The sequence below is a fragment of the Corapipo altera genome, unplaced genomic scaffold (genome assembly GCF_003945725.1).
Source record: "Corapipo altera isolate COAL_440 unplaced genomic scaffold, ASM394572v1 22, whole genome shotgun sequence".
Taxonomy (NCBI): Eukaryota; Metazoa; Chordata; class Aves; order Passeriformes; family Pipridae; genus Corapipo; species Corapipo altera.
The window spans coordinates 15,518,599-15,542,373 of record NW_020884886.1 but is presented as its reverse complement, the minus strand read 5'-3'; the positions used below and the strand labels follow the sequence as shown (position 1 = coordinate 15,542,373).

The 23,775-nt window shown below is 37.7% G+C and overlaps 1 protein-coding gene and 1 long non-coding RNA gene across 3 annotated transcripts in view; one reads left to right on the top strand and one right to left on the bottom strand.

Annotated features, from left to right (window-relative positions):
• Positions 1-23,440, top strand: part of LOC113946881 — a 24,516-nt gene extending 1,076 nt beyond the window's left edge. Inside the window, exons 2-4 of one of the 2 annotated variants that reach the window (XR_003527577.1) lie at positions 2,630-2,684; positions 7,921-8,088; positions 22,493-23,440. This is a non-coding gene — a long non-coding RNA (uncharacterized LOC113946881). Of the gene's footprint in view, positions 1-2,629; positions 2,685-3,132; positions 3,448-7,920; positions 8,089-22,492 lie in introns of those variants that run through there. The other variant, XR_003527576.1, reaches the window with a different exon arrangement.
• TMEM33 (transmembrane protein 33) lies at positions 4,640-18,716 on the bottom strand. Its single transcript, XM_027642887.1, has 8 exons — positions 18,656-18,716; positions 18,507-18,571; positions 17,081-17,175; positions 16,472-16,659; positions 15,441-15,508; positions 14,514-14,647; positions 12,527-12,610; positions 4,640-11,186 (listed from the first exon to the last, which is right to left on the bottom strand). Exons 2-8 carry the CDS (start codon positions 18,561-18,563, stop codon positions 11,057-11,059), a joined length of 756 nt encoding a protein of 251 aa, XP_027498688.1. The 5' UTR covers positions 18,564-18,571; positions 18,656-18,716; the 3' UTR covers positions 4,640-11,056.
• Positions 23,441-23,775: the final 335 nt, after the last annotated feature.

Here is a 23,775-nt window from a genome sequence, read left to right as displayed (position 1 = left end):
AGAATCAATTAGTTGATTCAACAAGACCATGCCACTAAAGTGCTATGTCTAGTCTCTCCTTAAACATCTCCACCACCTCCCTGGGGAGCTCATTCCAATGTCTAATCATCCTTTCTGTGAAGAAATTCTTCCTAATGTCCAACCTAAGCCTCCTCTGGCACAGCTTAAGACTATGTCCTCTCATCCTGTGACTTGTTACCTGGGAGAAGAGAGCGACCCCCACCTGGCTACAACCTCCTTTCAGGTAGTTGTAGAGAGTGATAAGGTCACCCCTGAGCCTCCCCCCAACAACCCCAGCTCCCTCAGCTGCTCTTCATAAGACTTGTGCTCCACACCCTTCACCAGCTTCATTGCCCCTCTCTGAACATAGATAATATTAAACCACATATGCTAAACTTGTTTGCATGATTTCTGTGTGAAAATGAAATCCTAGCCTAAGCCCTCCATTAAAACGCACTTCCTGGATCAGTGCTGATAAAACAAGATCTGATTAAAAACGATGTCTTTCTCCGGGGAGAATGCCCTGTGGCTGATCCTGCACTCGAGGGTTGTAAGGGCTGCCTGTGCACAGCTGTGACACCTCCTCCTGCTCTGCTTACCTACAGCCTGGCTCAGGACCGTGCCTGGAATCAGTCCCGCTGGCATCAAATTACACACTTTTTTATAGAAGTTTTTTTCAGAATAGCTTCAATACTAGTTTACGTGATGCTGAGAAAATGTCTCAGGCTTCCTTGTCTTCATTTGCACCCTGGGAGCTCACCAGAAGTTAGCTTGGCGGGGAATATGCATAATTAATGTACCTGATAATCCACAAAGCTTCCTCTCACTGAGGAGAGTTATAATGGTGCCCGCTGTTAACACACCCAATTAAATTTTGAACAAGGTTTGCTGGCACATCTTTACCACCCGGCTACTGAGTAACATTGCCAATGCAAGTTTTCCTAGAAGCCCAGTGGAGGCAGATTGAAGTAAAATACTTGCATGAAATAATTAACACCCGTCTTCCCAGTAGTCCAATTGCAGCCATTCCAAATGAATCAGGAGTATTGCAACAGATGCTGTATCATTAAGTACCAGATGTACAGCAATGGAGTTAAATACTAAATAGACTGCAAGTTGTAAAGTAGCACAGGTGAGGTCAATTCACCTCTTTTAGTTGGAGTCTAACATGCAGTTGATACATGTTTTACTGGCCTCTTGTTATTTTGGCAAGAGCCTAACTGCAAAAAAAAAAAAAAAGAAGAAACGTGAGGGTGAGAGTTCACTATTTTTTTCCCCACATAAAGATGTTTTAAAGAAGATAAAAATTCTTGAAACATTTGCAATTCCTGTCTCTGCTATACTCTAGAAGAGATGCTAACTTTAGGTTTATCATTTCCTCTCTAAAACCAAATGGAACTACTACTTCATATTCTTTTATCCGTCAGAATAACTGAATTTGCCTTGCCTGATTTTGTTGGGGTAAATATGAAACAGGAAGAAAAATAATAAAACTGAAATACCCCAGATAGATTAATAGACACTAACAGTGTGGTGGTCAATTGGGATTTACACCATCAACTGTTCTGTGTGACCCTTTATATTGACAAACACTGAAAACTGATGGAGACAAGAAACAGGCAAAAGAGCATCAATAACAGACTGTTCTGCATGGGATAGCCAAGTACATAAAGCAATTGATAATGAGTTATCAAGACTCATGGCATGCAGCTGCAGCCTCCTAAGAAAAAAATATCAACCTTAATTATGAGCATCTTAACCATTAGTTATCAATCACTAGCAATGAATAGAGAAACTCTCTAAATGATAGGGTATTTTGGCACATCCAAACTACATTTAACAACTTTTTGCCTGTGGCAAGGAATACTATGTAAAGCCCAAGCAAACTGGTGAGATCTTGTTTTTATTCAATATAGTTGCAATTGCATCCTAAGGTTTAATTTTGAATAATGGTTATTCAATGGCTATTTTAAGCTCCTATTTCATAAAATCAAGCCAGTTAAAAAAAATGCAAAATCTCATTCCCATTCAAGTTGCTAAATGCTGAACTGATAAAAAAGTACTACGTCTAGGGGACAGAGGTTGCTCATATACCAATTGCGTGAAGATCTGTGTAAATTGCTCATACGAGGAAGGAGGCTGGCTACCATATCAGTCATTTCCTCAAGCCTCCTTTTGCAAAACCTCCAGAAACTTGTTGTATACAGCATATTACCTTGCCTATAAAAAATTATAAGTTTAAGTTGCCTTACCAGGTCTTCAGGAAGAACAAGGACTGTGGTAACAACCTTTTAAGATTTAGAACCTGTTTTATGGAGACACTTGAAAAGTTTACATATAACTGCTTGCAGATCAAGAAAGAGAGGTGACTGGATTGAAATATAGACCTTTGGAAACTTTTTTCCTAGTTCCTGTTTATTTAAAATAACTAAGTAACTGGCTGGATTTCTCGAGCTGATGAGAAACAGTCTATCATGATGAAATTCTCCAATATTTCTGCCTAGCAAGAAATCTGTGATATGGGAAGGCTAATAAGCAGTGAAGAATTTTAGTGTTCCTTATATGAAAAATGAAGTAATATAAAGCCAATTTGAATATTTTTTAATCTGAAATTCATTAAATATTTCAGGTTCATACAGCAGAGGAGACTTGAAATGTCCCCAGATCCACAGCAAGAGCTGATGGTAATGACTTAATATCGTTTAAATTACTCTTCAAGATTCCCATCGTATCCTGCCTTGTGTATCTCTCATACAGCATAGCAAGGGACAACAAATGGAGAAGGGAAAAGGGAAAGATTTTATTTTTGTACTTTTTATGATACTACACATATATAGTTAACACCAAGCAGCTACATACAGATAGTTCAAAAAAAAGTATGAATACATAAAGTGTCCAGTGATCCCAAAAAGCCCTTAAGTTTTTCAGGTAAAATGTTTAAATTCACAGAAAAATTAGAGACTATTTTGTGGCAGGCAGGTGCATGAGGGGAACGATTCTTCCAAAGCATAGAATGGTGAATCTACAGAAGTTTGCATAACACCACTCTGAGTCATGTAGGTCTGTAAAGTTATTTCATGGTCACTGGATCAAAGATCTACATAAACTAAAACTAAATATTTTTATTTCCAGCACATGGATAAGTGTTTGCAGTTATTCACATGCAGTTCATTTACCTGAAAACCAGCAGTCACATGCAGTTTCTTGAACTGGGGTGCAGCAGTACTCAACCCAGCAGCAGCAGCAGCAGCAGCAGCAGCTACTGAGTGCCAAAGGAAAATAAATCATGAAGAAGCATTATTCTGCTGGAAAAATGAAATGGAAAATGACTCTCCTGTAGCCATAGACTCATGAGGAGCACATTACATTACTAAAACGTTTAGCTTCGTAGTTGCAAACCAGCCACTAGAGGTCAGTGGTTTGGAATAAAATTAGCACAAGAAGGAAGAATTCAATTTCATTTCAAATGGCCAAATCATATCAAATAAAATTTCCCCCCGTTGAGTAAGGAAAAAGTATTCTTAAGGTTAGCAGTGCTTACCTTCATCCTAAAGCAGAAATCTAGTTTAAAATTCTTAAAAACAATACTAGGTACATAATATACCAAAAAATCTACTCTTAATCTCTACAGTAATATGCAGACATGCATAAGAATGCAGGACTGGAAGAAGCTTCTTGCATCATCAGATCCAGTCTCCTGCTACTCCACCCATCCTATAATCCCTTACATGACCAAAGAAAGGACCAGTTTAAAAGCAGCTTGATTCTTTTGCTTATAAGAAAAAACAAGAATTACAAGAATGTTAAATAAGCTCGATCAGTACTTTTAAAGTGCATAAAGGTAGGATATTAGAAAGACCTGTGCAGTGCAAGAATCTTCTTTCAAAACTATTTCCATTATAAATGTGTAACACTACAAAGAGAAAAGGCTGACAGAGGGCAGGAAGAGGCTTTTTCATCATAAAGTGCAAAGTGTATATCTAAATAGGAAAAAACCCCTCATAATATTATGTTTTATTTACTCATTCATCCACTGCTGTAAGCATACATACACATTGATGCAACTAAACATCTTACCTCTGCCCCATAGTGATGTTAAAAAATTTGAGATAATTAGAAATAGAACCACTGGATGCTCAAACACATGCACACTGAACTAATGCTTCATGCTATAATTGTAATTTTCTAAGATTTCAATATTTCTCTGTATTACAGAGTTACACAACTGAAAATTCTAGTAGACATGAAAATTCAGAAAGTCAATCCTAGATTTCCATCTGCTATTACAAAAAAGCTGTCATTAATGGCTTTGATTTAAACTTTATCACTGAAAGGATTCACAATTTAGTCAGAACCCAACTGAAGTTGCTACAGCAGAAAGTATGTTGAAAGGGATTGTAATAGGAACATCTATCATCTCAAAACACTGTTCAGATTTTCTAGATTGAAAAAAAAAGTAAATAAAAAAATGTTAAAATACTACATTACAAATATCATGTTCTATGCAAACACAGAGTAGGACAAAACCCCATGCAGTTTCACATATGAAATCTTCCACCAGATTGCCAAGAAAAAAACATAACAAAGCAACATGGAAAGAGAAATGAAAAAAAAAAAAAACCAAGAAGCCCAGTAATAGTATAGACCAGAGCATTTATTTCTTTACTTTTCCACTATAGGAGCTTCAAACATAATAGAGAAGAACACATAATTCCACTATTTTCTGTTTTAAGGAAACCAAGATTAGCCTGTCAGTTTGTGTACAGTGTAGCAGCATCTGAACATGCTATTCCAGCAGAGAGAATAAATTCAAAATAATTTACAGCTTGAAAACTTAAGTACAATCCAGAGGATTCTGATTGCATGAAACCATGAATGGTGAACTGGGGTTTGTGCAAGCAACAGAATACCCAGCAGGATTTCCAGACCTCTTTTTATCACAGAGATGAACTTTTCTGTATTCTCATTATTTTTATCCCCATTCTTCTTCCTTCTCTTTCTATTGCATTCCTACCTGTGTGAAAACTATAGCAGATATCTATTGCAGATAATCTAGCCCTGCACCTTTTTTAATTTCTGATTTTCAGCTTAATTTTCCTGTGCAATATCTCAACTAACTGATGCACTGTCTTCATCTAACATACTCTTCCTCTTCACATTAGCAAAGGTCATGAGTGAATATTCATAGGAACACATACAACAAATGAAAATACCATGATCAGCACTTGTTCAAGGAAACCAGCTTCCTCACCCAAGGCAGGAGTCTGGACTGTTGTAGAACTTCACTCACCTCAAAGCAAGATATCATGGTCAGACACATGGAAACTGTTATAGACATGAACTCAAATTATCTTAAATGAAGAGCAAAGTCTTTCATGGCTCCTTAAAATACAATTCACACTACTGTTTTTACAAAACCACAGCTCTATGGAGGTAGCCAGCTGTGGTAGAATAAAGCCCAGCTCGCTGGCACCGGGGTTGAACAGAAGTCCACTAATAAATGTGCCATCACAAATGAGCTAAGCCTAGCCCATAAGAAGAGGGTAACATAGGGTCAACATTATTAACCACACCGGATCACAATTTTGCATACAAGTTGCAAAACAAATTATTACTATACTGATATAAATTCCAAGTAAAAAAGCACTAGCCACAACTAATTTTCAGTTCAACAGTGGCACTTACTTAGGTAGTTGGATGTAATCAGACACAAAATAACCTATTTTAAAATTAAAAGGACAGGACTCCTGCCAAAACACAGGTGTATAACTTTCTCTATTAACACCTGCACTGAAAATATGGCATTGAACTGGGCACATAGGTAGATTTTTCCCCACAGAACTTGGGGTTAACTATGCCAGGTGTAAAGCAGAATAGTTCCAATGACTTAAAGACAGGGATCAGCTTTTTTTTGGTTTTGACATACACATTAATCTTCCTGTTTCTCTAGAAAAAGCAAATGAGATGCTGCAATAGCTCACTGCATCCTACCCTATTCTAAACATACACACACACACACAAAAAATCAAACCCAACACCCAACATGCACCTACAACATTTAATAGAAAAAGCTGTTGGTCAGTAAAAAGTCACTCACAGATTTGAACTTAAACAAGTGCTGTTTTGCAACACAACACTGATAATACTTAAAATCCAGAAAAAAATATACAATCTGATTTCAAGAACAAAACCATAGCCATATCAATACAGAAAACAATTTAATTTGTTTCAAAATAAATATTTGACATACAAAGCACATACAGTGAAAAAGGGTCACAATAAATTACAAATGGAGATACTTGCTCATTCACTGAGAAAAGCCCTTGATATTTCCAATTTCATATCATCAAATTTATCATTCTTGCTGATTTAAGCACAGCACTGAACAAATATGGATCCCAGTGCTTTCTTTCACAGGTACTGGTATGGATAATTTACTGCAGTGATCCAATTTGAAAATCAGTAGGGACCAGTAAATCACTGCATAAAAGAAAGAGCGAATGAGGTGCTTTTTCCTTAGTGTCAGCAGCCTGCGATTATTATGTTTATTAGATTTTCTTGAAAGGGCTTCACATTTTTTCAAATATGCAGGAGAACTATATTTCCCCTCTGAGCCCTTACATTAGCATTTTGTGCCTCAGTCCTTGAATACAAGTAAAAGATGAATTTTTCAATTAATTTTAAAAGTTTATACCATCTGGATGGCACAGAACTAAGCAATGAAACTCCCTTACCTGCACAACATCTGCTATTATCACAGAGCTAGCTTCTGCAGAGAAGTTAGTAAGTCATGCTGACATTTTATGAGAAAGATTTTTGAATCCACATTTAAGATTAAATTCTATTACATTATCCATACTGATAATGCATCTTTGAAATAAAGAATTGCTTAAGATTCTGTCCTTAAAAGGCGATTTAAAACAGCGAAGCCTGACTGCTCCTGTGACTTTAAGAAAATTACAGCACAATAGAAGTCACAATAAAATGATACACTAGCCAATTTCAGTATATATAGTTTATCCATAATAGATGCACTGCAGCAATTAAAAATTATAGACAATTATAAGATTAGCATACCCTACTACCATCTAGCACATTAAGTGCTTGCCATCTTGTTCTGTTGTATTATTTTTCATCAGTGCAGAGATGATGATGCAAGGGACCATACCTAGCTCTTGCATGTGGAAATCAGTTTTTGATACTGCTTTAACAGGGCATGCTGTCTAGTTCAATGTCTTTTCTGCCCTTAATCTGAGCACTGTAAGGTACAGTACTTTTTTAAGTATTTAAGCCAGCATAATTGGTATAATTTTGGGAGCAGGACCAACAAGTCATGTGTGGTATAGAAACAAATCAGTTTCCTCTGGGCACTTGTCCAACTCTCTTTCTCCTATTTCCTGCTCTGCCAGAGCTCTTGCACCCCCTCAGGAAAGTGCTCTTTTCTTCCATGTCTCCATTCCTGTCTGTAAAATGGACAAGAACTATACTTCCTTAATAAACATGGGATCTGTACAGCAAATGTTACACTACGGGTGCCTAACAAAGAAACAGTCCAACACAGACTGTACAAAATAACCAGACACGTTATTTGTTTGGACAGTACTATAACATATATAGTTAGCAGCTCAAAAACTGTTGGAAGAAATAGTGGCTCACGATTCTAATGGATGTTTTTTTTAAATCCCTAAAACATGCAACTTAAAATATTAACAGATATTGCTCACCTTAAGCATCCATCAAAGAAGGGAGCAAAATATAAAACTGACAGCACAGAAATTACAATAAAAGTATACAATTAAATAAAAGGCGATAAAGGAAAGGATGGATGTATTGGTGAGTTACTTGGTGTGTAAGAAATCCCAGCTGGCATTAGCTATTCCAAAAGTCTCCATTGGCTCTTGATACTTTATTTACCTAAAGGTGACAACAGAAACTTATGCTGGAGCGTCACTTCTACTTGTTTGTGCAGAGCAAGGGGTGGGTCTACTCACAGAATCTATGCAACAGCACTTATGTTACGAAAGCTGAGATGACAAAAAGCAATGACCAGTGTGATTTATACCAGTGGAAACAGTTACCTAACACTAAGTAGGTAACCTTTCAGTAAAATAAAAACTCTTCTGCTTCACATTTGGGGTTGACAGGCATTTTATGGTCAGTTGCAAAATTTCTCTGCGATCATAGACTTCTGTCACAGCCTCTGTATCACAGCTAGGATACAACCAGCAATTCATATCTAATTTAATCATTAGTGTAGAAGCAATCACAAACCATGGCAAGTAAGCAGGCACGAGGACAGAATGTTTTTGCCAGTATTGAGGAAATGCAGGGTTATCACTGAGGCAGCCAAAAGGCTGCAGTAAAAATCAAAGCTGATGCAGAGTACAGGTCAGTTGCCCTATTTATTTGGTTTGAACATTATTCTTATAACCTCATTCCATGTTTTCCTGGCACGTCAGAGAAGATAAGTTTTCCCAGGCCACAAGTTGCTCATTTGTCAAGCAAATCCTTGCAAAACCACAAATATACTAGCCAAATCATATCAAATCAAATCCCATTTATGAAACATCCTCCTCTTTAAGGAGTCCATTTTTAAGAGTTAATGGAAAGAGTTAACAAGAAATTCAGTATCCACGTTTAAGTTCTGCTTCATGGCACTGTCTTCCAATTCTCAACTCGCTCACTGTCATTCACTTACTCCTTTTAATCTTTCTCATCCATTCCTAGAGTTGGATCTCAAGACTTAGCATCCTTCAGTTACAGTTGCAATATATCAGATCCAGTTTAGACTCATCTCTAATTTAATAACATCATATAATTAAGGAACAGTAGACTGCACCTGTAACTGCAGTCCGACCACAAAAATTTGCTCAGAAGTAACATGTTATTCTGCTTACATTAACTACAGATTTATTTGCCTTCCACTCCCAGCATGGGGGACCAACTTAGATGACCGAATTAAAATTTTTAAATCACATTGGTCCAAAGAGCTGAAGAGAGTCTGAGGTCTCTACTCAAAAAACACATCATGTAACATGAAACAGGGTCTAGGACTGTGCGGAGGAACTGAAACAGTAATAAGTAGAACTAGATTTTTTGCTCTGATTAGATACCATTGTTGCAGTGCTTATTTTAGGGTTAGATTTTGAAGGAAAGGGTCGTACATTTTTGCATTTTAGAAGGCAAAAATTCCCTATAAGATAATTTAGAAATGCACAAGACATTATGTCCCAATTCAAAAGCAGCAGTGGGAATATAGGAGCATGCACACATACACACAGGAAAGCATTCTGCTCAACTTCCAGGTTCAAGCATCAGTATGTTCTGTTAGAGAGAAAATAAGCTTGAAGAGCCTAGCAAGTTACATTTAACACTCATTTTATTGCAGTAGAAATTTAGTTTTTATAAAATCCTCAGGATTACAGGATATACATATAATGAAACTCATTGCAAGTCTTTAGCAGCTGTAGAGCATTACTGCATGCAGTTGCTTCTGCAGTGTGCAAGTGTTCTATAACAGCTAATCATGTTCAGAGAGCAAGACAAGTAGTCAAAGAATATCATATTCAATTAGCAACTGGATCATCAATACCAAGAGGTTGAGCAAAAAAATGAAATAAGTTTATAAATACATGGCTCTGATCTAACAAACTAATACAACTGAAAAGTCTGAATGATATCCACATCACAAACAAGATAACTCAATAGTTACAGGAAAATACTTCAAGACTGGTTTTGGAAAAGTTTCACATAAGATTTCTCTGACCATGGAAGAATAGTTATGTTCAGTGCTATAGAAGTTTACAAAAGGCCCTTTAATTTTATGCAATTAGAAGACTAACATTAACTACAGAAGATTAGGCAAATATTTTGCCTTGAATTTATGGAAAGAAGTTTTGTTCAGACAGATAACATTATTTTTCCACGACCTACCTTTCAGCTGCTGGGTGAATACATAATCAGCACTCAATTTAATATTCACTCAAATTAATATTCACTTCTGTAGTCATGACATGGCTTCAGGTCAGTCATCAGATGGATTTATGCCAAGAAATCCTACACCCATTTGTTTCAGAAGCTGCCTAAACAGGTTCAATCCTTTATGCAAATTTCCGATCACAATGAGACTCTCAGAAACTGGAATAACAATTTATAGGGATCTAGCTACAGATTAATTTTCTAAAAAGCTAATATGCTTGAATTACTGCAGTCTCAAATTTTTGTGGACATATAAACAAATCTGCAATGAGTCTGCAAAAGTTACTTCATTTACATTGATTAGTTCATTTGAGACATGGTTAAAAGTTACATCTTTGGCTGAAAAGCCTACAGGTCAGCAGTTTGGCTTGGTAAAACATCTTGTTATGACAGGAAAACTGCAGAGTTTTCTGTGATCAGAGTCTTGATATTTCTTCCAACTGTGTAATGTAAGACTACGTCACAAGGTAGGAACTTGGAAGAGTTCTTTTTAAGTAATATAATAAAAATAACCTCTCCTTCAGAAAAGGTGTTATCTGTGTCAGCTTGATAGATTTTAATCCCTTGTGTTAACTTCAAAGTGGGCCATATCTCTACACTGAGTATAGTAAATTGGACAAAATAGTTCTACAGATACATGTAGTAAGCAGAAGAATACTGTCCAAAATGTACTGCATAGGTATGTGTACCAACTGCTATCCACTGGAGACATCCTACAGTAGCTATAGTTCCAACTAACATAAACCAAGGGATCATAGACCTCTTATAGTTTTAATCAATCTCAAACGATCCTGGATTCCAAAAAAAAAAAAACTAAACAAAACAAAACCCCGTGTGATTGGGTATGTTTTAGAAAGGATGCAGCTAATTTTTTTCACCAATTAACAATACAGTACAGTAACTTTAAGTTTACATTATTTGGTTTTGATATGCTAAATTTCATATTACCTCCAAGAAAAGCATATATATATTTTTATACAGCCTGGAGTGAGATCAGTGTAAAATCAGAAATTTCTAATCATCAGCAGAAGTGCCAGCTGCTCATAATGTTCACAAAACACGAGTGCCTGAAATTTGGCTATGCAACAGTTGGTGCCAATCTGCTTATAAAGGAAATGCTGCTGAGGCATAGTCTTCTTACAAAAACAGGGCACGAGGGCTTCATTATTAAGTGTTCAACAACAATCCTGAGCTCAGTGAAGAGAGTCCTGAAAAAATCAGATTTAAAGAGAGTTTTAAAATGCTACAGCATTTATCAGAAGTGTTATCTAGATCTGTCTTTTTCATTCACTTCTTTCCTTAACATCACACACATACACACTCTAGCTAACAAGTTCTTTGGACCAACTCAGTAATGCAGTATCTTGCAAGAGCTTCAGAATTCTTGGCTTTTAAACATTAACATTTTAATTAACTTTATATCCATCTCTGGCTAGAAGCTGCTGAACTAAAGACAGCAGAAAAATTCCACCTTAAAGCCAAAACAAAAAGACACTATTGAAAAAAAAGGAGGAAAGAATAATGCTTTATCACAAATAGTGTAAGGAGTTGGGAGGCAACTGTGTATGTGTGCTATTTCTTGCCAATATGCAATAACAGTGCACTCTAGAAGCAACTATTAGAAGACAGACATAAGAAATAAAATCCAGATCACCAGTTTCCCTTAAAACTACAAAAATGCCAGCATAACATTTTGGATAAACTAGTTCTATTGAAAGTCAGTTTTACTATTGCAGAGCTTAGATTATTTTTAGATACTAAAGCAATTTCATAGATTTTGTTGTTGTTGTTAAAAAAAAAAATATATGTACCAGGATGGAACAATTAATTTCTTACAAAATGGTAGGGAACAGGAGGCGATTAAGGTTATGATTCTCAGACTTGTCTTCACATATCACAGCAACCAAAGCCACTTCCTTGGCACTTTAGCAAACCATTTTCTAATCGAGTAATGATTAGACTGGAAGGTATGTTAACAAAAATCTTACATTTTACAATGCTTGTCTTACTAAGAAAGCACTGACCTGAGAAAATCCTCATAGAAATATTTATGGTTTCAAAGTCTAAAGCAATATTGGCTTGACCAACTATCAAAATCAATAAATTCTGTTTCAAGTATAATTAACCTGATTTGTGAATTTAACTAAAGGAGGTAATGAGCATGTTTAAGATTATCTACAGATTTTTTTCTGTCAATATTACACAAGTTCTTAAGTGCCTATTCATATACAGACTTAGCCTCAGATATACCTGAAAATCTAAAAATAAGGATATCTTTCTGATAAGAAAGACTTTCTTCTCCCAAAGTGTAGTTTTAATTACACAAGCAGGTTCTCAAAGCTCCCATTCAAGAACAGTGGTACATTTCTGATCAGTTACATGAAATAAATATAACCCTGAACCAGCATCCAGGTGTATTTTGCATTCTAAAATTACCATCTGCAGATTTAGTACTATGAGCTATGCATTCATTTTAGAACAAAAAGTTTCCGAATGCCTGAGCACTACGCAGTTAAACACTAACTTCCAAAATCAATTTAGTACTTACCGACAGTACGGATTTCGCCGAGAAGAGTAGCGTAACGTAAGAAACCTATAGTAAATGAATGGCTGGAGCAGGCTCCCTTGTCCACTGAAAGAGAATAGTTCAGTAGAGCTTAGCAGTGACAAAAAAAACCAAACACCAGAATCAGGATTTTTCCTAACAAAAGCAAGCAAACTACTTGGGTTCAAAAAAGAGCTAGATTTGGGTCACACTGGTTCAGAAAATCTAGATTTGACAAGAAAAAGTACATAACCATACACTTTTAAATGCAGAAACTTACATTACAGAATAAAACTGCTCAGTCAAGCACTTAAAGAAGTGCTGGTTTTGTATTAATTTTATATTTATGAAGTTTTTTTATATGCGCCATTTCTGGTGGTGTGCAAAGAATCACAGAAATCATGGTGAGAGATGCTCAGTATCAAGAAAAAGCTTGTTGGTCAAGCAGGGAAACTGGCTGAGATAAGTAGTGCAGTTACAGCGAGTAACTGGACCCGCAGCACTTTGACTATCTGGATCATATTTCTAGTATCTTTTGCAAAATTTGTCAGAACACATTGGAGACAATTATAGACGTATTCAGACATGCAAAGCTGATATCCAGTTATTTCAGTTACACTGAAATTAGGTTTTGATATTTTACAAAGTTGCTGTTACACATGACTGTGCTATAAAGTAGTGAAAGTGTAGCATACAAACCATACACAGCAAACCACAGAAATGCCCTAAGTTTTAGTGACGGAAGCTACTTTGAAAAACACAGCATTTAAAAGATCTATTTGAAGTTGAACATCACAGTTCCAGCAAGAACTCCTTCAACTATGAACAACATCTTCACCCAGGAGAAAAAAATATAAAGCGAAAGGGAAAGTGAGCTACAGGAGGAAAGAACCTGTACACTACTTACAAGCAATTTAATATGCTAAAACAATTTAAAGAACAAAATCTCATAGTAGCTGCATTTAAACATTATATGATTTTAAATTTGGCACGATCTTTTTTAAGCTTCAGTATCTACTAGATGACATATCAATTAGCAACATTTCACATACTACATTTTCCACAGAGAGAAAAAAGAAAAAAAAAAAGGAAGTTATCCCAAAGAGAAGTTCAAACCACTTGGAGGTTTCAATACTGGATACAGAGTGGATACAGTTGGTAAGCGGCCTTAAATGAAATGGAATCCTTGAGACCTGAAGTACTGAAGCACTCAGCTGACATATCAAGAGATAAAGACAAATTATGCATTCTGTCAACTTCCAAGAAGACAAAGCCTCTCTTCTGCTGACCATTGAGACAACTCAAGACAAATGCTCTTACTATGCTACAACTTATACAGAACAAAGGGTATATTCTCCCTGCAAATATTAAAAGGCAATGACCCAAACTTCAGTGACTGGCAGGTACCTATACAACTTCAGTAGGATTCCAACATGCATACGCTCAAGATCCCTAAAATTAATTCAACAGGATGCAAAGCAGGCATAACCAAATGGAATAAAAAAAACCCACAAGGATCACTGCTCAGAAGTAACACAGGAGAGAACACAACCTACTACTGCTTGCACACTTTTTGCATATGGAAACTTCATGCCACTTGAATTTCTGGAATCTAATTGTCAAAAACAAGAGCTTAATTTCAGTGAAGCTGAAGATCTTAATATTCTATTAAACTAACCAAAATTAAACTTACTGAACAATGTACTGATAGAAATGCAGGTGAATGCAAGTTGCGAGCCCAAAAAATTTCAATGCGACTCAACAATGTCACCCACGCTATGAAAGGAGGGGTTTTTTGTGCCCAGTTATGTCATAGTGAATGCTTTTTGATGTCATGATGCACCAACTTAAGAAGCCTAAGAATCAAATAAATTTTACTTGAAGTTCAAGCCCTGGTCAGCCAGAACAATACAAGTGGAGCACTATGATCCAGAGAACTCACTAATTATTTAAATATTCTAATTATTTAAATATTTATTGTAATTCTTACCTGAAGAGCATAAAAACTGTAGCTGGCATGAGGAAAATTTCATTGCAAGCAATGAATTTTAGAATATTCTGTTGATTAGCATTCAGTTTCTCTAAGAGATTTCTCAGAAAAGGCAAACTATTTGAACTTCGTGCCTTTAAAGAAGAAAAAATGATTTACAGAAAAAATATGAGTTACACCTATCTTCACTAGCACAGAGAAATCAAAATACAAACAATTGTCATTTACAACTCATTTCAGCATTTTAAGACTTCACCAGAATTGAGATTAATATCCCAAAGAAAACCGTAGGCTCAGAACTCCATAATTTACAGAGTTCAATTAAAAATATCAGGTGTTGCAATCCCCTCATGCACCCATTTTAGGTTCAACTGCACAGAGAGAGCCACAAGCCTTATTCTGTCCACGGGGTGGAAGTGCCCATGGTAGCAAGGTAGTCCAGTTAGGAGCACCAAAGACTGCAGTTACATTAAGTTGCACAAGGCAGTGCATTAAGCAGAAAGTCCAACTGGCAAGTATTTTGCTTGCTAGTCTCACTCTGTAGTTTGTTACCTTACTACTGAAGTAGAACAACAAAATTCACAGGCTATGGTTTAGTTTGAAAAAGACATGTCTTATGTTTCAACTTAACTGTTACACAGCTTTTGTTTCCTTCAAAGGAAAGCATTTGAAGAAAATAATCAGTGTCAACTCCAACATATCATTGAGTCATTACAGAAGGGGAAAAAAACCAAAAACAAATCACAAAACCCAGCCAACTCAAAAAAGTCTTCTCAGATTCTCCGTGCTGACATTCCACACTACAAATTCACTCTAATTCCTGTACCACGGCCAAAAGAAACCAAACCATAGCTACAACTTAAACCTGTTTATAAACCCCAAGAATACCAACAGTATTAATCGTAACATACATCATATCATACTTACATCAAGAACCTTCTTTGTGTATGTGGCAGCATGAAGCAATGAGAACAGCAGAACTGGAAAAATACTCACTGAAATAAGCAATAAGGAAAATTATACGTTTCATTTCTCCATGATGTTATACTACACGAATCATAGCATGGTGGCTCTTTGCAAGAGGTTGGCTGGAATGACCTACACTGGATGAAGATATGTATAAATCTAATATCTGTATTTATAGCTCTTCCCTTTGCTTCTTACACCTCTTTGCTATACATTTTTATTAACTTCAAAATATAGGTGTCTGCAAGTATGCAAAAGTATAACATACACCATTACACACTAGTGCATTTCTCCTGAAATGCATTCTTTCTGCACGGAAGACACACATGAGGTTACTACTTAATATCTATTAAGTACATGTAGTCATAACATTTTTTTATTAAAAGATGCTACAAAATTAATTTCTTTACCAAAGAACATGCAGTTGCCAGCCATTCACATTTCACAGAGCAAGAACATAGACATTCCTCTGCCAGGGAGATTTTTAAGAGTCAGATGTGAAGCATACATAGCGTGGCATAAAGAAAAGTCAGTTCTGACATGTCACCTTTGACAAGCCACAGGGAAAGTATTTTTTGCAGACTTTATCAGTTTCATAACTTATTTGAGAAAGCTACCACTGAATAATTGTCTCTCTACATGACGTATGTCCTGCTACAGTGAGAAGTCATATATAAACCCTGTATTGGCAATAAATGAAAATTACCAACTTTTCCAAGTATCGCTTGAGGCTGGTCATAAAATCTGCTGAACTTAAGTCTCAGTAAAAGAACATCTAAGTAGCCAGAGTCTGTAGTGCACTAATTATAGAGCTGATTAAACTGAATATGGATCGATCAACATAAGCCTCTCGTATTTTACATAGAGCATGTTGTATGAATAGCAAAGAAATTAGTTCAAACTAGTTTTTCAAAACATGGCACAGGTGATGAAAAGAACCAAGTTTTAAATATATTTAAAAACTTTACCAGGATGACACAAGTAAAGGATACTTGTAACAGGGTAGGAATTCACAAAGATAAGGGAGTACAACAGGTAGTGGCAGCTGTCCTCCAGCAAAGCCTGGGCCAGAAATGCCCTGCTAAGCTGAAAGTGCGGTAGCCTTTGATGCAGTCGGAGGGCACTAGTAAGAGCATTTGCCAGCAAGGCACGCTGATAAAAGCTTGCTGCTTCATGCAACCTGCAAATCATCAGAGGAGATGTTACCATATGAACCAAGCTCAGAACTCTTCCACCCTTGAGAATTGCATCACAGCTGCACAATACCTGAGTATTTTTCTATTATCGTACAGAAGCACTATTTACAAAATACAACTCAAAAACTGGTAACACTGACTTACTGCAGGTGCCTAAAGTAAAACAATTCAATATATTACTGCATAACTACACACAAAATCATGCATTTACTGCTACTTTACAGTTGCTCAACACATTTTCCAAACACTTCTGAAAGTGTTTTAAACCAATCTAAAATTTGTACGCTGTTCTGACAAAAAGCATCCAAGTAACCTGAATAACAGCAATTCACCCTTATGAGAAAAATAATTCTATGCAAAGGTTCATAAATTTTTAGTGCTATTTTACAATATTACAGTACATACCCTAGAAGAGGCAGGACAAATAAAGCTGAGCAGTAAACTGTGAACAAGCGGGAAATCCACATTGCTGTATCCAACTTGTTAGCCATCAGAAATTGCTACATTGAAAAAAAAAAAAACAACCCCAACATAAGTTAGTATGTTAATATTTGCATAAAATGAGCATTCTTCCCTGCTATATTAAATTGCAAATCTTCTTCCAACCTTGAATATAAGCAAATTATAGCTTGAAGTAGAAAGCTGCTTTTTGTTCTGTGATACTTGACTCATATGATGCTACTTGCCAGATCAAAAACAGCTCTGCTTCCTCAGAACCAAGAAGCTCCTTTGTACACTACAAGCAAATACAGCAGTAAGAACTTCTGGGAAAGTAGTTTTTCTATCCAAATTGACCTCATTAAACAGCCAGCTCCACAAACTGTTACCACATAAGGTCTCCAGACCTGATTTTTGCATCTACTCCTTTAAGGTCCCTTTTGGAATACACTGCACACACCTTGGGCTGAATCTCCATAATTCTTAGCGAGGGGAAAAAAATAAAGGGTCAGGTAAAGTTAGCATAACTACATGCTTATTATTACAAGGAAAGTGGCATCATTTTGGCCTACATATTCTTGGCCTCAAAAAAGCAAAAGCTTTTACAGGAATCTTGCACTTCTCCTGTTGTTGAGCTCTTCTTAACCACAGCCCTTCTCAGTCTTGATATATCCATGGTACCAGAAAGGCTCTAACAAAACACAGCATGCTTTTGGCTATTATGTGCCTCAGAGTCAAAACATCTGCTTCTTTGCATCTGAGAGTTCAAGTTTTTTTTCCAAATTTGAACCACCTTTTAGCGATTCCTCTTTTCCTCTATATTCCTAGTGCATCCCTATGGAAATGACCAGAAACTAACTAACCTGCAAGCATCTTCAGATCATGATCTAGTGTCTTACCTGCACAATATAACTACAGAAATGGCATGAAGCTGTGTCGGGAGGTTTAGGTTAGATATCACAGAAAGCTTTTTCACCCAGAGGGTGGTTGGGCACTGGAACAGGCTCCCCAGGGAATTGGTCACAGCACAGAAGCCTGACAGAGTAGTAGAAGCATTTGGACAATGCTCTCAGGCACATGGTGTGACTACTGGGATGTCCTGTGTAGGGCCAGGAGCTGGACTCGATGATCCTGATGGGTCCCTTCCAATTCAGCATATTCTATGATTCTGTGAAATACAGACGCTGCCACACCGAATTACTTTCGCTTGAGACATTTTCAGGAGCGGCGGCGCACCAACAGCACGCTTTCAATCGGGAAGCGAGAGCTGCTTCCCCCTGCCCGCACCCGGGCGGGCAATGCCACGCTGCGATTCCAGCAGGACCCAACCCCCCCGGCCGCTGGAGAAAGCACCGCGGCCGGCCCAGGACCCTGAGGCCCGGGAGCTCCTTACCACGGCCCCGCCGCCGGCCCCGCCTGGCATGGGCCCGTTCTGCGTGGAGTCCGCCATGGCCGCACCTGCGGGGAGAGAAGCGCCTCAGTTTGAGGGACACGGGCGACCGCCGCCTCCCGACCCCCGCTCCCGGCCCGGCCGCGACCCACCGCAAGCGCCACACCGGGCACGGCACACGCTCCGCCGGATCCTGCCCCCGGATGCGGCAGGACGACACTTCCCGTGGGCTGCGGGGCTGCCGGGCAATGTAGGCGGCGGATGGGATGCTCCCGGCGGCAGCACGAGGGCGTCCCGGCGGGTTCCCGGCGGGTTCCCGGCGGTTCTGGGACTGCGGCTGCCAGGGCGAGCCCGCTGGGGAGGACAATGGCCCCTTTCCGCTCTGTCCACAGCAGCCCCGACAGGTGGTGCTCAGCTCCGTCTGTAGGGTTTGTAACAGGGGCACTTTTGCGTGGTTACAGCAACAATGTTAATGCTCGCTTCGGCCCCAGGTTGGGGAGTGTTTGCTCACGGAGGGCCAGCTTGGCTTTCCAGAGCTGTGCTGTGCATCAGCAGTGTAAACGGGAATCGTAAGATCACAGGACCCAGGCACGGCTCTCCGCAGTTCCCCGATGCTGCGGTAGTTCAGTGATGTCGCGCAAAACCATCAAGGCTGTGTCCGTGTGTTTTAGTGTCATCGGTTCTCTATAATGTAGAATGGGGGGAGGGGGCGGGGGAAGGGACGTGAAGCCTCTTTAAAGCCACGTGTGCCTAAAGATTCGTACTGTCAGTGGTATTGCATTAAAATGCAACAGTTTTGTAACAAGTTTCTGAAATGTTTGGTCGGTAATCGCTAAACCGTAAAGCTAAGGAGCTTCAATCAAGTACAGGTAGATCTGCAACATTGACAGGGCGACCAAGCTGGAAAGCATAAAGCAGAAGAAGCCTTCTGCTCACTCAGCAGCATGTAGCATATGTAATTTGCAAGGTCTTGGAAAGGGTTTATCCTCCCTTCATTAATCTAACCCTTGTCTTTAATATTGATTTTTTTTTTTAAATGATTTGTGCGGGATAGCTGTGTGAACATGTTTCTGTTCTCAGCTGGAAGTCTGTAACTCGTCTGAAGTGATATCAAAGTAATCAAAGTGCAGGCCTCAAGACGAACACTTTGAGTTTTAGCTCCTATAGCCTCATGCAGTTTGTACTTCTAACTTTCCCTCAAGGATGTGCAGCAGGTTCCCCCTTCTGGCAGCATGGGTTCTGGAATGGCAGACTGTCTGCTCCAGTTTCTCTAATTGTTCCCAGATGCTTTCAATTACCCTTCAGCAGCAAGAAAGTCATGTTCTTGGGACCAAGGATCTTAGAATCAACATCTCAATCAGCCTCATTTCTGGCTCATGATGATTAAACTTGAAGATTGATTTGAAGACACTCAGGAATAATGTGTAATGAAGTTATGTTGACAGGAAAGGAGCAAAAGAAAAGTCAGCTGATAGGGATTCTAATACCACAACAATTACAAGTAATCTAAAACTTTAGGCTAATTAACACTTTTTAAATTGAAGATGCAGAACCTGATTTTCCACTTCTTTCCCAACTATTCATCTCTCACTAAAGTGACTGAGAAGTAGGCGTAGGAACTACCTGCTGTTTGGGGATTTTTTTTCTACAGGTGGAGGAGACTAGTAAACAGCACTAGAGAATTAGGACTCTCAGTGTATCTGCTGGGCATTCTCAGGCTTGTAATAAAAAAACTGACAAACATTTATGCTAAACCAAAATAAAGGCTTTGAATATAGTAAATTAAGTTAAACCAATACTGGTTTATTTTATTGCAAAATGAAATATTAATGCATCCAGGAGACTTATTTAGACACAACTGAAATGTGGAAATACACACTGAAGACCACCAGATGTTCAATTGAAGTATCACAAGGGGAAAAAACCTAGTCAGTCTTCAAGATTATTTGTATTTCTTAAATGGAGCTAGAATGACAAATCCATGTCTTTTGCAGGAATGCTTATTTATTTCTTGGTATTTATAATTTAGGAAGTACTTAATGCACATGCATGCAAAGCATTAATTTCTAGAATCTGGTTTGCTGTCTATTTGTCATAACACCAAAAGAAGTCTTTCACAAATTTACCTTAATTTCATTTAAATAGAATGCTAAGCCATTGTTTATTCCCAAAAGTTAATGGCTTGAGAAGTGTCCTATTTTGGAATACTTGATAAGCAATATCCCTCTTCGACCTTTGCAACCAGTCCCCCTGTTCTTCACACGGATGTTTCTTTTCCTGACTTCCCCTTCACTTTTGTTCTACGTTTGTTGTTGCTTTTTGTTTGATACAGTCTCTCCTGTTGAGCAACTCAAACCATGCTACTGTTTACTTAACTTATATCTTAAGAAATCAAGAGTCAGCTATTGGCTTCTCCATTTCCCAGTTCTCCTCTGCTATGATATTGCTGACTGAGCAGAGAGGGGGAGCAGAAATTGATCTGTTTGTTGTTAATGATTTTGTTTCCAACAGTTGTAAGGGTTCCATAGTTCTTCCATAGTTCTGTAAGTTCTTCCATATCATCAAGGCACCAGTTTTCTTTCACTGGTGATTGATAGCTCAGGTATTTAGAAGAGTATTCCTGTAATTGCTGAGGACTTATCTCCCTCATTAGCAATATAGTCCCATTTCTCCTCTGTGGCAGTGCAGCACAATCAGCATGGACATAGCTGAAATTGGAACTAACACACCTCTGTTTTGCTCCAGTAAATTTATAAGTCTATCAGAGAATTACTCACAATAATGATACCTGGGGTCAGCTTGCTTTTAATTTAAAAAATTATGGATGCAAAGCAATATATTTTGACCTTTTATGCCCAAATGTATACACCTACTTCCACTAACCAACTTGATGTTGCAGAGGAAAAAAAAATAAAACACCTGCAAAATAATTAATATATTTTAGAATTATATGGAAGAATTTATGCAGTGCTTTGCATTTATTTATCAGGGCTGAGTCTGAGAGGCTGAGACTCTCCAGGGCCAGTGCAAGGTTACTAATGCTCACAACATCACCATTAGTTGGATGTTCAATGAAGACTTTAGGTCAAAAAGGTTAGTAATTTGCTTGTAGGCACATGAGCAGTACCATAACTGGGCTAGAAATGGAATATACAACTCCACAGTCCCCATCGCCAATTTTTTTCTTAGTCACTATATGTTTTCAGATGAAATCATATGCAAAACTTTATATATCATTTGAACCTAGTTTGAATATCCAAAGAAGACTCTTCTGGTATTTCAAATTAATTACTGAGAACCTCATTACAGACATTATGGAAATATTTTATAAACAATAATTCTTATTCAATGCATTCAGCCATAATAAATATTTTATAGAATCAGTATTTTGCATTACATGCTGTTTTAAATTTGAACTTTTTATTGTCTTTTTAGTAGCATCACCATGAGAAGTATGCTGTCTTTTGTGGTCTCCAGTGGCCTCAATTCTTAACCATCTTAACAGAAGCTGATGTAGCATTGTTTAGGTGGTGTTTATCACCTTACAGCAATGGGCACTGAGGTTCAGATAATGATTTATCTATTTTGTCCCTCTTGATTTGAAAGAAGATACTGTTGCTAACATCTGTATACATGTTTTCATTTATTTTGAACAAAAGAGAGAACATTCCTCCAAGGTCGATAGGATTGCAGTTCCTCACAGCCAAACTAACTCCATTATTTGTATATCAGTAGTGTATAGCATAAAGCGCAAAGCTAAAATAAGGGTTTATGCAAAGTTGTGATGAACAATTTGGTTCTTGTTTGTGGTTATCTCAAGCTGGCTGTCCGAATCTCAAGAAAAAATAAAGGACATTGAGTAAATGCCTGTTACATTTTTCAGAAAAAGAAACAGAAGTCTTCTGTCTCTGTCTACCAGATTGCTTTGTGATTTTTGCTCAATGGTCTGTAGCAATATCAAATATGTTCTTCTTTCTTGTCCCTCGCAGCTGGAGTTTCCATTTACTCACCCTTCCTGGAAGCAATACCCTTTTAATCACCAAGCGTGTGCCAAAGCAGTGAAAAAGAGAAGCCAAAACCTTTTGGAAGATGTGCAGAATAGATGTGCAAAATTCCTTCCAGTTGCTTTCTGTGTCAGCATTTTCATAACTCTCAACATTTTGTTATATTCCTGTGTTACTAAGATAAATGAAACATAAGCTGCAAGTGTAAGCTTAAGACTGTACAAAGAAATATGATAAATTTATATCTTTTGTAAAATTGGGGGTATGACACAAGGATTGGCATGTGATTGAATCGGTCTTGCCAGTGTATTTTATTTGCAATGTCCAACTCATTAAGAACATGAAAAATTGCAAATTTAGGAATGGAAAGAAAGATGGGCAAGTATTATTTTAGTAAATTAATTAAATGAAGCTTAGGAAGATTTTAGAAATCTGGAGCAAGAGACCGTATCAACAAATGGAGGAACATGGTGAATTATGGATGTAAACTTGTGACTATCTGTAGTGTTTGATTATAAGTACCACAGCAGGAAAGATTGATAAGCATCCTCTTGCAAGCTCAGAGAAGTATCTGAAAGTGTATTGATCAATGCTGAACTCTTTACTGAGTTGTTGGTAAATGGCTCCCTTATCTCATACTAATCACAGGCTATACTGAGGGAATAAAAAGAGGACAAGGAACAAAACTCCAAAGCTTTCCAAAGGAGAAGTTCTGTTATGATGCAGGGAATGTTAGCTCTATGTTTGCATAGAAACATGAATAGAAATATTTCCTTTTTAAAATAATATCTGTTATATGATCTGAGCAAAAACCCCACAAAGATGGATGACTAACACTCGACATGGTTCTGCACTAATAGCTAAAAACTAATAACACTGTAATCTATGGTCCAGTCGTTTTTAGCACAGATACTATTATTATATTTCTACCACTCGTTCAGTGCAATCAGAAGTTTGCAGATAAGTAATTAGGGTTGCAAGCTGTTTAAGCTGAATAAAATGAACTACCAAGAAATTTTCTGCTTTTATCTGAAGGTGACACAAGGCAAAGACTTCTGTCAACATGAGTGTGCCATTCAGTATGTCAGGAATCCCACCTCAATCACATACAAAACTTTTCTTGCACAGTTACAACAAACATGAGGGCTGCACATTTTTTGTTCTCTGCAACCCCAGAGCTCCCTCTGGTTTCATCCACAGGCATCTTAAGCCTTTGTCCATGTCTGTCAGTATCATCTGCACTCTTACAATCATTATAAAGGTACCTA